General features: G+C 43.7%; 1 protein-coding gene across 4 annotated transcripts in view; it reads left to right on the forward strand.

Moving 5' to 3' along the window:
- The window catches only part of abl1 (c-abl oncogene 1, non-receptor tyrosine kinase), a 36818-nt gene extending 24787 nt beyond the window's left edge, over positions 1-12031 (forward strand). For 2 of the 4 annotated variants that reach the window (XM_028601200.1, XM_028601203.1), the window contains 10 exons: positions 2460-2624; positions 3501-3796; positions 5289-5579; positions 5794-5878; positions 6732-6909; positions 7470-7654; positions 7876-8028; positions 8112-8201; positions 8352-8480; positions 8659-12031. In XM_028601200.1, coding sequence (XP_028457001.1) covers positions 2460-2624; positions 3501-3796; positions 5289-5579; positions 5794-5878; positions 6732-6909; positions 7470-7654; positions 7876-8028; positions 8112-8201; positions 8352-8480; positions 8659-10316 — 3230 coding nt within the window. In that variant the 3' untranslated portion in view covers positions 10317-12031. The remainder of the gene's footprint in view (positions 1-2459; positions 2625-3500; positions 3797-5288; positions 5580-5793; positions 5879-6731; positions 6910-7469; positions 7655-7875; positions 8029-8111; positions 8202-8351; positions 8481-8658) is intronic. The other 2 variants (XM_028601201.1, XM_028601204.1) reach the window with 1 other exon arrangement.
- The last annotated feature ends 5 nt before the right edge of the window (positions 12032-12036 follow it).

Raw genomic sequence — 12036 nt, forward strand, 5'->3', positions numbered from 1 at the left:
TCTGGATGTTTTGGGCTGTTTTTTACCCATTGATCTCCTTTAGACCAGACAGACCTTAGCAATCCTACAGGAATAATGTCTGTAAACGATACATCAGATGATTTCACGCCTTATTCTTTTTGCAGAAACACTTTAGACCTGTGGATTTTTTTTTTTTTTTTTCAACTAACAAACACTTATGCAATAAAATGTGGTGAGCAAGTCGTAATATGCTACATTACGTAACTGGAGGACTTGGTTTTGCTCCAGTGCTTTCCATTATATGATGGAAAGTTTGTATCTCCAAAATATTACATTTTCAGAAAAACAGCCTTGACAATGTGTCTTAGACATAATCAGGTGAATCCAGTAGCTTTTTGAAGGCTTTTATGTGCCTAAAGGGTAGAAGGAAATTTACAACTATCAAAACCATAAGCTATGTGGTTTTCAATTGACAGAGAAGATATAACTGTTCCATCTTGTTTGGGTGTATGCAAGTGGGAAATGCTTAAAGTTGTCCACAATTTTCCTGCCTGCGGTACTAGTGGTATGATATGATGCACTAATATAAAACTGTCATTGACAGCTGGTTTTATGTTTTACCAGACACGACCAGCATTTCAGACATGTTGGCAAAGGTCTACCTCTGTTGGCTACTGAGCCATCCTAAGTGGTTTCAACTGTAAATCTTTGTTAATCCACTGAGCTGTGAGATTCGACATATCACTGGGGCGGACCTTTTGACACTGGGGTAGACCCTGGGTCTCCAAATGTCCATTCTTAACACGGAATAAAGTTTATGATAGCAGGCCATAGATGTCCAGTGGAACAAATTCTCAGTTGGAGATGTGAGTAAACTCATCTCTTACTGGAGTCTTCTCTGTTGTCAGAGACTTTCTAGAATTTTTTATTCTGTAGGCTAAATGCATAATCTAGTTTGGGCAACACAAACTGCTACAAAACAACACCTAAAATGATCACAGCATTCATTGTTTTTAACTGCCAATAGGCCTGATAATGAAATAAGGTTCTAGTTGCCTCCTTTTGAGCCATAGACTTGCAGTGGTATGTTCCTCACGGTAAGTATGTCTCCTGGAGCTAAACTTTCCCTCAGACCATTGTTCTTGTTTGAAAGATGTGTCAGTCTGAGAAAAGTTTACTTCCTAGGTCCAATCTTTTGTGTTTCGAGTTTTAGGAAACCTTTTATTTAGATAATTATATCCGGATGTGTGAAAACTGATGTCACAATTTTAACTGCAAATATGTTTTAAATTCATTTGTCATTTTTTGCACGATGAAAATAATAGCTTTTGGATTATGTTTAGCTTTCTTTAGTGTTGTAGGTAATTTTACAGTAGAAGAAGGGCATACTTTCTACTACTTAAGAAAGATTATTTAAGATTAAGTCAGTATTTGTTGTCCGGTGTTAACAAAGCCCCAGATTTTGAAAATGCAAAGCAATGAAAAAACTGTAGAAGCCCAAAGCTATTTTACCATTTAATGTTTAATGCATTGCTGTGCTTGGCCAGTAATACTTTAAGTTTGTTTCATGTCAGTAGCTAGCCACTATTTTTAATTATCTTTAAAAAGAGAATTGGAAGTTAAAGTTCAGTTTCAGTGTTTCGTCACTTTTTTTAAGGTTTGGTTGGTTTTCTAATGGCACTAAAATAATTCCTCCTCAAATCTTCCTTCCTCCTCCTTCCTCTGTAAAATTCTCACTGGAAGGTGAAAACCTAGTGCAGCTGTAGCCTCTTGTCTCTGTTGGAAGGATGTGGGTGTTTGTGATCTGGGGGGATGAAATATAAGATGCCTCTAAAACGTGTGACAACAGCTGAGCAAGCCACACAATAAAGCTCTCGTCACTCTTCTGTTCCCTCTCTTCCTCTCACCGTTTTCTTCTTTTCTCCGCATTCTTTCCATTTTCCACATTTTGCAATTTGGCCTTCTGTTTTATTGCTCTAAAATTGCTATAATTCAAGCTGTGTGTGTAATTAACATAACTATAAGTTAAAGCACTTTGAACTCGGGCTCATTACCTGTGAGCGCAAGCACATCCATTTTACAGCTACAGTGAAAATTCATGCTGAGACACATTATCAGTGTGGTAGCTGTAGGTATTCACGACAATGAAAACTAAGCAGGGTTAATCCAGGAAATAAAAAGTTTAAAGACAGCGGGGACACAGTGGGTCACACATGATCAGGTTTATTACTCTAATCCCACTTTGGGATCACAGCTGATGACCTGCTTGTTGGAGCAAGGCCCAGTTGAAGGGGATGTAGAAGGCTTTAAATGACACATGGAAAGGCAACAGTTGACTTTGTTGCTGAATTATCCTACGTGTGAAGCCGTATGGGAAAACTGCCTCACAATGTTGCTGCATACCAAACAGATCTCCCTCAGTCTCCCATCGGCAATGCATTGTTTGATGTTTTTACCTCACATTTTAGTGAACTGCATGTGTTCTTTTGTTTTTTCAGAAGCTCTCCAGAGACCAGACTTTGAGAGTCAGGGTCTGACCGAAGCGGGCCGCTGGAACTCCAAAGAGAACCTTTTGGCTGGACCCAGTGAGAATGACCCCAACCTGTTTGTAGCACTCTATGATTTTGTGGCCAGTGGTGACAACACACTCAGCATAACTAAGGGTAAGTAAAAGAGAAAAATAAGGCTATTCTTTCTCATAAGTTTATGTAGAGTAGTTTGTGTTCAACTAGGAAGGATTCACATCATTTTGATATTGTGTGTTACTGGTATGGTTGGATCAATATGACAGTAATCACAAATATGTTTTATATTTTTGACTAACCTAACAGTCACTACTGTAGTGACATACAAATACACTAGAAATGTCTCAATAAGGTTATGCATCTTAGGGATCTGCTTATTTACTTCCCGTCTCCTTCCTTCTCTGTCTTCATCCCCGTCTGACTCTCACTTCCTGTCGATGGTCTCACTCATGTTTTTTTTTTTTTTTTTTCTTCTGAAACGACTGCAAAACAATGCCACAGATGGATCACACAGACAAACAGAGGAAGGAAGGAGAGAACATGTGCACTGGAATAAACAAGAAAATATCATGTAAAACAATGCTTTCAAGTTAATTTTTAATCTAAGCCGCTGCACAAAAAAGGTTAATTTTTACTTGTATATTGGTCAACAAATTTTGGCCATCTGTAGGATTTAAATGTGTATTTTAAAGTTAGTTTTTTATTCTATCCATTTTAAACCAACGTAAAGAAGTGCCTTTCTTTAGTCAAGGTCACCAAATGATTGGTTGAAAAGAAAAGCCCGTGCCAGAGATTCTGATCTGAGGAAACATGACTTTAGGTACATGCGGAGTTCATTTCATGCCACGATAGCCTGTTCTTAATGCAGAGAATATGGACGATTCACAACGATCGCACTCCTGGAGATCACAAGAAAGAGCTGTAACCATTAAAGATACTATTTGTGTATGGGTATGTTGCCAATGAGGTACTTCTTGGATAATTCAAACATTTTAAATCTCACACTTTGACTAGGAGAGAAGCTGCGTGTGCTCGGTTACAACCACAACGGCGAGTGGTGCGAGGCACAGACCAAGAATGGCCAGGGTTGGGTGCCTTCCAACTACATCACCCCTGTCAACAGCCTGGAGAAGCACAGCTGGTACCATGGCCCCGTGTCGCGCAACGCTGCCGAGTACCTGCTCAGCTCGGGCATCAACGGAAGCTTTCTGGTCCGCGAGAGTGAGAGCAGCCCCGGCCAGAGGTCCATTTCTCTGCGGTACGAGGGGAGAGTCTACCATTACAGGATTAACACTGCGTCTGACGGCAAGGTAGGCATCAGCTAACAAACACATACCGTATATACACACACCAAGAATGTCTTCTGTCTGCTATGTAATAATAATAAAGGTGGGAAATGCTAAAAAAAGAAAAGTTATGAGGTTTTTCATAATATATTACTTGAAATCATAAATGTGAAGAACTCCTGTTGGGCAAAGAATGCAGGGTGTCTGGAGCACATGGATAGTAAGAGCTTTAAATGAGGTGTAGGGTACCACATCCTGATGGTCATGGAAGATAATTGTAGGCCTTATTTGTATGTACGGCTGAATTTCCTCTGTGGGATTTCCCCAAATTGCTATGTCAATCGAGAAGCCACTGCCATTTTGGCTGTGTCACCCTCCTGTCTGTGATGCAGCGAGGTGAGCTAGATTGAGGAACGCTAGCTATGACAAGAATGCCTCTAACCACCACTGTGCCGCTCATAATGGCCAGCAGACACAAGGCCAGCCAGACACTGACGCCCATGCTAAGACATGCATTAGCACAGACAGATGCAGCCAAGTATATACACACACACACACACACACACACACACACACACACACACACACACACACACACACACACACACACACACGGTTCCCCGGCTCATATTGTTTTCCATCCTCCCACTGAGCTACAACTCAAGAGTCTGGTATGATAGACTTCTCCAATAATTTGAGATTACCTCAGCACTCCCCCAAGCTGCAGCTTTGTTTCACACTGACTCTGTGGTTAATACTGCTCTGAATAACTAAGGTTTTTATGTTGTTATATCCCCCCTCCCCCCCTTAATTTAGTAAATGGTCAAAGTTTAAGCCACGAGAGCGGCCAACTGAACATTAAATCCTCTTTAGATTTCAAAGGTCTTTTCACTACAACTTTTCTGTTCACAAGTAAAGAAATGCACAGTGTAGGTTGTAGGGAGTCATTTTTAGGGTTATGTAAGACTTGGACAATGGAAAAGACTGTGTCCCCTGAGCCCTGACCAATATCCTTCCCTCTACCAGCTTCCTGACTAGTGCCTTGTGAGTTTTGAATGGGCTAACACCGTTCTTTATGAAGATAATGTTTTAGTGTGGTTTTGTCAAGACTTAGTAGATGATTTCATGCTGTATTACTGGCACTTTGCCAGTTATATCTGGTCTTATACATTTCCCTGATATCACTTACAGAAATGATGTGTTAGCACTACCAATTTAATGCATTATTACACAAATAGTCATCATGTAATGAAAACCATTTGGCAACATTTGTTTATTAATATCTTAACAGCTGTGTTGCAATGTTTTGACAGTCCTTTGACCTGTCAAAGTGTAGAATTAAAAATGTTAACTCAATTGAAAATAATAATAATCTAACATTTTTGTAATAATCAAAAATCCCAAACTATTGCCGATATTTGGTTTAGGAATTAGTGTTATCACAGTTAGTTGCTAAAAGTATTCTGTCAATATCCTAATCTGAACTAACCTCTCATGTGCATCTACTCAAATGTAGAATCTCTTTCTCCTCCAGCTGTACGTGTCGTCGGAGAGCCGTTTCAACACGCTGGCGGAGCTGGTGCACCACCATTCCACGGTGGCCGACGGCCTCATCACCACGCTGCACTACCCGGCGCCGAAGCGCAACAAGCCCACCATCTACGGAGTTTCTCCCAACTACGATAAGTGGGAGATGGAGCGCACTGACATTACCATGAAGCACAAGCTGGGAGGGGGCCAGTACGGGGAAGTGTACGAGGGTGTTTGGAAGAAGTACAACCTCACCGTGGCGGTCAAGACACTAAAGGTAAATGGACGTTGACAAAGAGTTGTCATTTGATATTATGAGGAAAGGGCGTATGTCAATATTCATCTAGTCAAGTGGAAACATTTTAACACCTACTATATTAACACGGTGTGAGCTATAAATCTGGCTGACTAATGCTACCATCTGGTGTTTTATGGATGCAACTGTAACCAGCCTACGCCTGTGCTCACTTTTCCCCAATAACTGTGTCCAGGAGGATACGATGGAGGTGGAGGAGTTTCTCAAGGAGGCCGCTGTTATGAAAGAGATCAAACACCCCAACCTGGTACAACTGTTAGGTATGTTAACTTGGTGTATCGTTTAACCTCTGCATTTAAGTAGAGGATTTATTTTGGCTCATATGAACTACAGACCTGAATTTGCTCAGCGAGTCACTCTGGCATTGAGTAATGACGCTCATTAACTATGTCCTTGTTAGCCGAGCTGCACCAATCACATCGCTGTACCTGATTTTGGCGGGCCAGAGAGAGTTAGCTCCGCTGGTAGCTAAGCGTATGGGGCTCTGGATACGTCACCCCGTGTATTGTTGTGATTGGTCGTAGTGTTATCCAATTGCGTGCAGTGAAATTTTCAAATGCATGCTTGGTGCCGCCCCTCGAGTTGGGCCATTTTCATTACTCGATGCCAGACCCTTAATCTTTCGGATTTGGATCTGGATTTCCAGGTTACTACTAGGGTTGCAAAATTCCGGGAATTTTCGAAGTTTCCATGGGAATTAACGAGAATTAATGGGAATAAACTGGATATTTTTAATATTGCTTGTTATAATACTGTTTATACTACTTTGTACTTTTTTTGTTGGGGGGGTAATACATAACCCATTGCTATTAATGTGTGTTAATTGTATAGCCCACTAACCATAGTAAATCAAAATTGGAATGTTTCCAAAATTCCCCAGCTAAACTTTCCATGGAAAGTTTCCGCCCCTTTGCAACCCTAGTTACTACTGACCAGGGTCTTTTGCAGATGTACTCAATCATGTTTGCAGATGAAATAGTTCATAGTCCAGTGCAGCCGTATATTTTCAACATTTTCTTTTCTGCATTGCAAGCTAATGAAAGTAAAGTACAAACACACACGTTAAGTGAATATTGATGCGTTTTTTGTTTTGCAAACTCCTTTCCTTGGTAGGTGTGTGCACACGCGAGCCGCCGTTCTACATCATCACAGAGTTCATGACCCATGGTAACCTGCTCGACTACCTGAGGGAGTGCAACAGAGAGGAGGTCAATGCTGTGGTGCTGCTCCACATGGCCACACAGATCTCCTCTGCCATGGAGTACCTGGAGAAAAAAAACTTTATACACAGGTGGGTGTAAAGACCTTACTTTTCCTTGTTCAAGTCTAAATTTAATCAAAGAGATCGTACAGTATTGATTCTGAGTAAATTGATTTCAGTTATCAAAGGTTGGTCAGGCATCTTCAGTAGTGTTGACTCAGTCAGAGCTGCGTAAATACTAAAGAAAACATCTTCTTTGTTCTTTTCTCTTTTTTTTTTCCCCATTTCTGAGACTTGTATCACAGACAAGTTCATGTTGTTACATAGCTCATTTGTTCTGGCACGTTTAACTAGGTCCTTTTTAGAAGCAAGGAGATGATTTATGTCTTTCATATTTGCGAAACTGCATTTCAATTTTTTAACCTGACAAGACTCAGCTTGTGCCTCTGCTCAACAAAAAACATCTGTAGAAAATGTCTTGTTTTTACAAGACATAATATTTTTGTCTTACTCTTTTTCTTTTCTTTTCTTACTAATGGCTAATGTGTTCAAATCAGTGTGGGCATTTTTTGGACTAGTTTACTGTTTTTAGAAAGTCAGGATTCCACCACAACCTCCTGTTCATCATTTCACCTCTTTGTCTCCTGCAGGGACTTAGCTGCCCGTAACTGTCTGGTCGGGGAGAACCACCTGGTAAAGGTTGCAGACTTCGGCCTGAGCCGGCTAATGACTGGAGACACTTACACAGCTCATGCTGGGGCCAAGTTCCCCATCAAGTGGACTGCTCCAGAGAGTCTGGCCTACAACAAATTCTCTATTAAGTCTGATGTCTGGGGTAAGTTTGATCTCATCGCTGAATGCTAAAATGGATTCCTGATGTTCTCGCTTGAATAGCTAATTTCTTTCAGGTTCCTATTCAACAACGGGAAGCAATTTTACACGTTTGACATATTCCCAGCCATGACTTTACATTCCAATCATTTAGCTCTTGACATGTTTCCGTTGTTGATTGTTGTATGAATAGCACAACTAGCTGTCTTGTGCCTACATCTCCAGCATTCGGTGTGCTGCTGTGGGAGATCGCCACCTACGGCATGTCTCCCTACCCCGGCATCGACCTGTCCCAAGTGTACGAGCTGCTGGAGAAGGACTACCGTATGGACCGACCAGAGGGCTGCCCCGAGAAGGTCTACGAGCTCATGAGGGACTGTGAGTAGCAAAACTCATCCATCCAGAATATGGTTAGAATATGGAATGGAAAAATTCTTATTTTTTTTTTGTCTTCCTGTCAGGTTGGAGGTGGAACCCCTCAGAACGTCCATCTTTTGCTGAAACCCACCAAGCCTTTGAGACCATGTTCCAGGAGTCCAGCATCTGTGATGGTCGGTGCTGCTTTTTAAAAAATCCAAAGCATCTTTTACTTGTGGGTGTTATTTTCTAATATCCACAGTTACCCTCTTGTAATGGTTCTTCTGTCAAAGTTATTAAGATGCGATAAGATGGTTAATTCTTGACCGTATCTTTACTGTTAGAGGTGGAAAAAGAGCTGGGCAAGAAAGGGAAGAAGGCGACATTAGGCCCCGTCCAGCAGGCTCCAGAGCTGCCCACCAAAACCAGAACTCTCCGCAAAAACATGGACAGCCGGGATGGAGAAAGCCCAGGTGAGACACATTTACACCTGGTGCGCCTGCTGCCCTTGTTGCTACAACTTGTTGTAAAATAATACATCTTTTTTTCAAGACTGTCAAAAATATTTTGTAATGGTAGTACGATAATTCGTGAAAGTATTCTTCCTTATCAATGATGATGATTTCCTGGTTCTTTTGGGCTCTACCTTAGACCCAGCGGAGCTGGAGGTAGCTGTGTCGTCTCCCATGCTCCCCAGGAAAGAGCGCCCCCTCCTGGACACTAACCTGAATGAGGATGACCGCTTGATTCCCAAAGACAAGACCCGTGGCAGCGGCTTTCTCAGTCTCATAAAGAAAAAGAAAAAGAACGCACCAGCTCCGCCCAAACGCAGCTCCTCTTTCAAAGATATGGACGTCCACTCTGACAGGAGGGGCGTGACTCCAGATCCTCGAGACAGCGACGGCTTCAACAACGGTGCATCGTTGGCCATTAATGACATCACACATGGCCTCGACCCTGCAAAGTTCCTGGGTAACAATAATGGGGCGGGAGGCATCCCCAACGGGGCTCCTACCTACCCAGGACCTTTGTTTCCTAGGAAGAAGGGAGCTCCTGCGGTGCCTGGCCCTGGAGGAAAAGCAGCTACGACACCGCCCAGCGAGGAGGAGTCCATGTCGAACTCGAAGCGTTTTCTCCGGTCCTCTAGCATGCACACCGGCTCAGATGGCAACGAATGGAAGTCTGTCACACTACCGCGAGACCTCGGCCAGCGCCACTTTGACTCAGGCACCTTAGGGGGCAAGCCAGCTCTTCCACGCAAGAGAACCAGTGAGCAAAAAGGGGATAACAACCGTCGAATGGGCACCCTGACCCCCCCGCCACGTCTGAACACTTCATCGGAGGGTTCCTCTCCCTTCTTAGGCAAAGAGACTGATGCCAGTCCTGGTTCCAGCCCTCAGGCGTTAACACCTAAGGTGGTCAGGAGGCCAGGGTTGCCGGGATTGGAGAACTCCAAGACCAGCGCTCTCCACGCTGAGCTTCTCAAGCCCAATGTGTTCCCCGCTTTAGGGGCGGCGGGAGACGAGTGCAGGGCCCGCAGACACAAGCACGGTGTGGACTCTTCATCCGTCAGGGAAAGGGGAAAGTTACAGAAACCCAAGCCGGCCCCACCTCCGCCACCCACCAATGCCAAGACGGGCAAGATTTCCCGCAGCCCCACTCAAGAACTCCCCAGCACCTCAGACATTAAAGCTAAGGGCCTCCCCTCTCTCTCAGAGCCTCACCATACAACCACTGGCAGTGACCAAGCCCGCTCCCCCCTCAGTGAAGGCTCCAAGAAGCTGCCCGTGGGCTCCACCTCCAAACCTCAACCGTTAAAAACCTCCACCTCAGCGAGCGCCTCCCTCTCCTGCCAGAGCCTAGGAGGCTTCCCTTCCTCGGTCACCTCCCCCGGCGATCTGAGCTCACCCACTGCCTTCATCCCCCTAGTGAACACCCGGCGCTCCCTCCGCAAGACTGCACCCCGCCAGGCTGCCGAGCGTACCCCCAACTCGGCCGTGACGCGCGAGATGGTGCTGGAAGGCACCGAGCTGCTTCGCGCAGCCATTTGTCGCAACTCGGAGCAGACGGGTAGCCACAGCGCTGTGCTCGAGGCCGGCAAGAACCTGTCGAAGTACTGCGTGAGCTACGTCGACTGCATACAGCAGATGAGGAATAAGTTTGCCTTCCGCGAGGCCATCAACAAACTTGAGAGCAGTCTGCGTGAGCTGCAGATCTGCCCCACCGCCACAGGGGGCGCCAACGCACAGCAGGACTTCAGCAAGCTGCTGTCCTCTGTCAAAGAGATTGGTGACATTGTTCAGAGGTAGCGCCATAAAATCCTAAACTACCAAGATGTAAAACTGATATCAACTGTATCTTACCGAAACCCTTTTTATCGGAGCATGCACACGTACTGCGGCCCATGCCGAGCTTGTGTCCGAGATCTGAGGGTAAAGCCTGCGGTTGAGCAGCAACAGCGTGTAGGTCTCACACTACAGCACGTTCTGAAACACTTAAGCCTGTGGTTATTGTGGATGGAATCAAAGGAATCTCTCTGTAGACGTCGTCTGACAGAGTTTGCAATATTGAAAAGCCCTAACCATGACTAAATGGTGTCTTATGGCCTTCGTGAGTGGCAAGGGACCAATTCTTTATCAACATGACTTTTCACCAATCATTTATGAAATGATCATGTCTTATCTATTCTGGTTGTTTTCCCCTTTATCGATGACACTAGTACGAAAGAGGCCTGTGATACTCGTTTCCATCACTGTTTAGTGTTTTGATTTTTTTTTCATCGACAACGATGAGCAGAAACCTCATCTTGTTCTAGGATGCCTTTTAACACTTTAAGCGACTGATCTCATTTTTCCATTTTCACGTGTAAGGATTAGGGAGCTTCTGGAATCACAGTGTTTATAACCTGATGCCTCCCACACATGCAAACGTATTGCATTGCTTTGTACCATTTCATCAGTGATTGGTTGTGTGTCGAGTGATGAAAACGTGTCAGTGTTTGGTCTGTATGAATGCTTTTTTGCAGTATTTGCGACCATGTGCCATAAAATAATAATGGGAGCAAGCAAATGAGGCAGAATGAGCTTCTGGCCTTTACGTTTTTTGCTTCACTGCACACTTTGGTAACAAATAGTGCCTTAAACACTTTTGGCAGTGCTGTACACTTTACAAGTGCAGATATGTGGCCAAGTGGTTAAGAATAGCTGTGTGAATTTGTTTGATTTTAAGCTTGTGATTGCCTTACCAAAAATCTTTGTCTCCAGTCTATACTGGAGAGGGACCAGGGTGCACGATCTGCTATTTAGTGGATCTGACTGTTATGATGTTCTTAGACTGGACCTCTTTATTTTTATAAAACGGATTCAACTTTCTTTTCATGCCAGTCACAAAAGCCATCAGTAGCAGCTCGACCTTGCTGCAGCATGCTGTTTGATCTGTAAGGAGGGTTCAGAGACTGAAACAGTGTTTCTGACCACTGAAGGGACTCCATGCCTGAGAGTTAGAGGGTTTGTGTCGCATGGTCTAAATGCTGTTTCGGAGGCCTTTCCACCCCAGCAGAAAAAGAAAGCGATATCCTGGGGGAAACACTGGACTGAAATGTTAATGGATCTCTCATTTGCTGTCTTATAAAATAATGAATAAGTGAGAAACTGAATATTATAGACTAAAAGAACCCATGATATTCCACTGTAACATCATACGTTCCTTTATGCTTGTCAGTAAATGTTGGACATTTTCATTATTTGTGCTGTAGTCGTCTTACCCCATGTGCCCCGTCTGACTGCGATGCCTGACATGTCAACTGCAAGCTGCCTTGACTTCAACACGGTACTGTCAGTTTGCTTTTTTTTTATTCCGCTCCTTTACCAACCATACCACTACTCAGTTGAAGCTTCCTCACAAATTTTGTAGAAAAACTTTGCTTTCCTTTGTAAATGTTTTTTTCTTGTCTCCTCTCTGTCTCTAGCCTTGGTGCAATTTTTGTTGCAATAAAATACAAAGCAGTTGTGCTACTTGAAATACATTACT

The sequence above is a fragment of the Perca flavescens genome, chromosome 16, assembly GCF_004354835.1.
Source record: "Perca flavescens isolate YP-PL-M2 chromosome 16, PFLA_1.0, whole genome shotgun sequence".
Taxonomy (NCBI): Eukaryota; Metazoa; Chordata; class Actinopteri; order Perciformes; family Percidae; genus Perca; species Perca flavescens.